The sequence below is a fragment of the Petaurus breviceps genome, unplaced genomic scaffold (assembly GCF_028583685.1).
Source record: "Petaurus breviceps papuanus isolate PSGF00001 unplaced genomic scaffold, PetGlider_PUasm1.0 90847, whole genome shotgun sequence".
In the NCBI taxonomy this organism is placed as follows: domain Eukaryota; kingdom Metazoa; phylum Chordata; class Mammalia; order Diprotodontia; family Petauridae; genus Petaurus; species Petaurus breviceps.
The window spans coordinates 25,485,576-25,491,060 of record NW_027187360.1 but is presented as its reverse complement, the minus strand read 5'-3'; the positions used below and the strand labels follow the sequence as shown (position 1 = coordinate 25,491,060).

The window sequence follows — 5,485 nt, the reverse complement described above, 5'->3', positions numbered from 1 at the left end:
TTGACCTCTGCTCCCAGAGTGGAAGGGACAGTGTCCCATGCTTCAAGTTTTTCATGTTGCTATTTTCTGGGCTAGCTCTGAAGGTCTGTAAGTTTTCAGTTCTTCTAATATGGTATGATCTAAGGAGAAGTGTAGTCACAGCTCTTCTGGCCTGGGCTCTGGTCTGTGAGTAACCACAAGTATTCTTTTCTGCCCTGAAACGGTGACCAGGGTCCCCACTTCCCTGTTTCCAAATGCTCTAGTACGCTAGTGTTCTTCCTCACCCTGGGACTACAGCATGAAACCTCACACTGGCAATGCAACAGAGTTCTGCACCCATTGCCAGCAAAGGTTGCCCTATAATCTCCTTTTAACCAAGTTGTGAAACCCATTTACTGTCTGTGAACTGAGAGCTCTGGAAGTCACCGATGATGCCTATTCAGTCACCCCAAATGTCTTCCACTGGCTTGGTGGAGCATGGTCTGTGCTGAACTTCACTCTACTTTCAAAGCCCCAGTGAGACAGACCTTTCTTGTCAACCTTCTAAGTTGTCTTGGGCTTGAAAATTATTTTTGTCCCAGCCTTTTGTTGGTTCTGCCCCTCCAGAATTTGTTCTGAGCTTGTTATTTTCAGGAGGGGAATCTGGGAGAGCTCAGGTGATCTTGGCTCCTTCCCCTTCTTTTTTATTGTGATAATTATAGTTGAATAGAATTGGTTTTCTTCATAACCCTGTTGAAACTAATGAAAATCCCAAGAGACAGGGTTTCTGGGTAATTAATAATATATTTATTTGTTAGGCTAGCTGGCAATCAATAAATTGATAGCTACTGGTTTCTCTCAGTAACCAAAGATACCAAGAGAGACCCTGAAATGCCTTAAATTCCTTCTGAAAAGGAATTCTCCTCACAAGTGGAAATCAACCTTGATTGGTGGACATTTAATTTAGCTCCTTTGGTTAAGAATGTGGGCTGATCATGAGATTCAGCAGCCTTCAGAAATCTGAGCAGTGGAAGCCATTTCCATCCAGACCTCTCCTTCACAATCTGAGTCACCCTAAACTCTAATGGAGGGGACCAAGAACAGGGGTTCCTTTCCCCAGGGTAAAGTCTTGGCTAGACTGAATTCTGTTTATACTTAAACAGTTAAATAGGGTCCTGCCCAAGATTAATGGGCATGTTCCTTGAGAGTGAGGAGCATTCTCATCAATCAGCCATGTGCTTCCTAGACTGACTGACCTTAACAGGAGTTGTGCCTTTACTGAAAATAGAAAGAAAAGGGTGGATCACAAGTAATTATTAGTTATTAATATAATAGTATAATGTGAATTTGTCTCACTATTTTATTTTACACATTTAAATTCATCATTGTGAGAAGTGTTCATCAGACTACCAAAGAGGCCCATAACACACAAAAAAGTTAAGAACCTCTACCAAAAACCCATCAGCCTAGTCCCTCCAAGGGTTTAAATTCTTCTAAACTCAGATCCACTGATACCTCTAAGAACATCCCACACTTATCTACCTTTATACTTAGCTCCTCCCACTCCATCTGCCCTCTCTGTATATATTCTTACCACATAATCAGCATTCACCCCTGTATAGGGTCAGTTTGATAAACAGTATCCCAGCTGTATCACTTGTCTGACACCCTTTAATACTCTGATGAGATTACTTACAGCCAAGTAAACTCAAGGCACCAAGCATATTAAGTACCTACAATGTGCCAGCAACTGATCAAAAAAAAAATCTTGTTGAATTCAGCCTCCCTTCTACTATACTGATACTTAAATAATCCATCCTTAAGCTATATAAGGACCCCCTCTGATTTGTGGGTACTACATGATTCCTCCCTAGGTCCTCCTCCCATATGACCCCAAATGAGATGCAGCTTCTATGAAAATAACTACAACCAATTGTAGTTTTGTCTACTTGGGCCCATAATCCCTAAACCACTTTCAGCCAATTAGAAAGTTTGCTAATCACTAGCAGATTTGTAGTGATCCTTGAGATTCACCCCTTACTTTATCCAAAAAGAAGGGGGGAAAGACTTCACAATGGACATTACATTATTAGAAGCATTAGCACCTCAGACTCAAGAAGACATAGGTTAAGTCCCACTTTTGCCAACTGGGAAAATCACATTGGGAAGCTCACTCAATCTCTCCCCAGTGTCCCAGGCAACTCTCTACACTATAAGCCACCAAGTAGGTGCTGATTTGTATAGGTAGAAATTCCTCACCAGGAACTCCCAAAATCAGTGAAATTGAAAGCCTTAGCCTGGTAAACAAACAAACATTTCTATGACTCCTATCAGCCAGAAGAAAAAAGGATAGTCCCACTCAACAGTTAGTTCACTCCCAAAGTTTCTCAAAATAGACGCTCCTTTCTTTATAAGTGTCCATGAAAAACTTCACAGATTTGAATGAATGAAATAGCATTAACCTGCTAAGCACAAGGAATACAAATAGAAGAAAATAGTTCCTGCTCTTGAGGAGTTCACATTCTAACTGGGAGAAACATTTATAGAAAAGTTCTGTTGCAGGGTGGAGAGAAAGGCCCAAGGGAAGGTACCTAAGAAAGTTCTTCGAAGTTAAGAAAGGGGGGTTTCTAAGAGGAGTAGCTAGGTGGTGCAGTGGACAAAGTACCAGAACTAAAATCTGACGGGACCCAAGACATTAGCAGTGTGACCCTGGGCAAAGTTACTTAACCCTGTTTGCCTCAGTTTCCTTATCTGTAAAATGATCTGGAAAAGGAAATGGCAAACCACTCCAGTATCTTTGCCAAGAAAAAAAAATAAAAAAGGGCATAAAGAGTCAGACACAGATGAAAATAACTAAACAACAACAACAGCAGCAGTGATTCTAAGTCAGATGAAAGATTCCCTCTAACAAGAGTAGGGGTGGGGAAGGAAGGCTAGTCAGTGTTCAGCCAGGCAAGGGAAAGAGGGAATTGAAAGGAAGGCAGGGATGGAAACTGGGTGTCCTGGGGAGGAAGAAGGGCAGGTTTTGCCACCTACAAAGTCATCAAGTTCCTCTAGGGGGGAAAATGTCTCCTCCTTCAAATCAGGGACTCCCTGAGGGCTGGGCCATGTCCTTTCCTTATTAACTCCATAACCCACCTGCTATAAGCCTAAGTGGTATGGAACTCATGAAGTTACCCCACCTTATTCTTTGATTTAGGGGCCAAGAAGTTGCCAGGAGCGCTAAGATGAATAAACAAAGGAAGATATTTTCCATAAAAAGGGAGAGTGAATTAGGGAAACCGAAGCTGGAAACCTCAGCAGAGAAGGAGGCGGTGGCAGGAAACCATTCTAAGCAAGTGGATATAAGAGCAACAGAGACTGTAACCAAAGACTGGAAGAAGTTAATGGCAGCAAAGGCTGCTGCGAAAGTAATCGCCGCCAAGTCAAGGGAACAATTCAAGAAACCAAGCCAGTGGGGGGAACCTATCGCGCAGGGGATAAGCACGTTAGTGAAAAAGTACCCAGATGCCCTGCTGCGCAAGGATCTGACTGCCTTATCTCCAGCCGAAGCAAAGCGCTTCTTGCTTTTTGTGGAACCCAAGAAAGATGGCTACAGAGGCCTGCTCCCCAGGGATTCGTTTGATAGCGCCAGCAGCAGTCAAGGTTGCAAGCAGTGGGAGCTGCCTGCGGAGCCAGAAACCGATCAGCAGAACCGCCTCATTGGGGTGCTGAAGGCTTCTGAGGCTCGAAGCCGAGTCCGAGCTCTACGACTCCGATATACACGGATGAGGGTAAGGGATGCAGGTTAAACAGCACCAGAAAAATCTCTTACTTCAAAGGAAGCTTCTTAGACATTACCAAGACCCCTTGTGGGGAGGAGAATGAGGATATAAGGTTTGCCCACTTACCCACCACCCCAAGAGTTGTGAATCCTAGATTTCTGACATAGGCCATCCCTGAGATAGTCTCAAGTATGGGGGAGAGGGGAGAGAAGAAAGGGATGGCTTGGAACAAACAGGGACGGGATTCAAGGTACCAATCCTGGGGGAACTTGGTGGGGAGATACCCCCCACAAGATGTGTGTCCCCAGAAGAATGGGACATGACAAGATGCGACACTGCCTTGGGTGGTGGGATATTGGGTCCACAGGCTGAAGAGATAAAGCACCTGATTAGCCGGCAGAAAACAGCCCGGGCAGCAATCCGACTTGAAATATTCCTGCCCCCTCATCTGAATCCCACGAAGATCCCGGACTGTCTGGACCGACGTGAGGTGCCCCAAGCCCCAGGGAAGCTGGGAGGGAATGCTATAGGTGGGACCCCAGGGGCAGTAGGAGATGGAGGTCCTGGGGGAAAGAGGGGAAATAGGTGGAGCACGTGATAGAATTGATTTATGCAATTCGAAGAGTCCTGAAAAATAGTGTGTAAACTGAACCCTGTTGTCCAAAAGGCAAAGAAAGAACTCTCCCTCCCTCCACCCCCAACAAACACAATCCTATCCCTAATCTTACTGGCTTAAATCTAGTTTCCCTTTTACTTAAAGAGGGACCAACCGTTAACCACCCCTAAGAATATCCCTCCAGGACTTGCTACCCCAACCCCAGGAAAGCTAGGCAGAGAGGAGAGATGAGCTAGAATTCAGAAGGACAATAAGAGAGGGGTATTTTGCCTTAAAATATGCCTTGTAATTATTCACGAATTTTGATTATCCAGGATTCCCTGGAGCAAGTTATCCTCCCCAATCTTCCTCCTAACCCCAAGATTTCTTATTGATTTGGGGATTCCCCCCCCCAGAAGGTGGGGAAAACATGATCATTCCCACAGTCACTCCTGTCCCCTCAGGCTTTCTGGTTTCCTCCCAGTTGCCCCAGTTCCCCTTTAGTCCTGTCCCCTTAATTCATTCTTGTCCCTCTGTCCCCCGGAGACATTCCTGTTACCTCAGTCACTCTTGTCTTTCAAAGAGATTCTACTTCTGTCACTTCTCTCCCCCTGAGTTATTACTGGCCCCCCAATCAAACCTATTCCAGTCATTGATGGTCAAGCCCTTCTAGTTACTTCTTAACCCTTAGACTCTCCAGTATCACCTTATTCATTCCTTTCCCTTCTCCTTCATTCTGATTCCTCCTGTAACTTCAAATCACTCTTGTCACTTCTATCCCTTAAATAACTCCCATAATTCCTCATCCATTCCTGTTGCCCTGAGCCATGCCTGTCTTCCAAAGTCAGTTCTGTCATCTCAACCATCCTGGATTTCCCTCATTTACTCTTTTCCCACTTCATTTATTACTGTCACTTCTCAGTCGCACCTACTCTTCTTAGACGCAGACTCAGAAAGCTGTCTTTCTTTAGTCATTCCTGTTCTTTAGTTACTATATTCCCCATCCCCATTTAAGTTTCTTCTGTCTCTCCAACTTCCTTCCCCCACTATCCTAGAGGCATCGAGTAGAGGCCATCCTGAAAGAAGACAACAACCATGCACTGTTTAGATGATTTGAAGGAATCAGCGGGGGATCATTTTCCCTAGTACTTCAAGCTCTGAACCAAAA

At 44.6% G+C, this 5,485-nt stretch overlaps 1 protein-coding gene across 1 annotated transcript; it reads left to right on the top strand.

Annotated features, from left to right (window-relative positions):
- The first annotated feature begins 3,165 nt into the window (after window positions 1-3,165).
- LKAAEAR1 (LKAAEAR motif containing 1) lies at window positions 3,166-5,485 on the top strand. Its single transcript, XM_069072789.1, has 3 exons — window positions 3,166-3,731; window positions 4,090-4,212; window positions 5,373-5,485. Exons 1-3 carry the CDS (start codon window positions 3,186-3,188, stop codon window positions 5,427-5,429), a joined length of 726 nt encoding a protein of 241 aa, XP_068928890.1. The 5' UTR covers window positions 3,166-3,185; the 3' UTR covers window positions 5,430-5,485.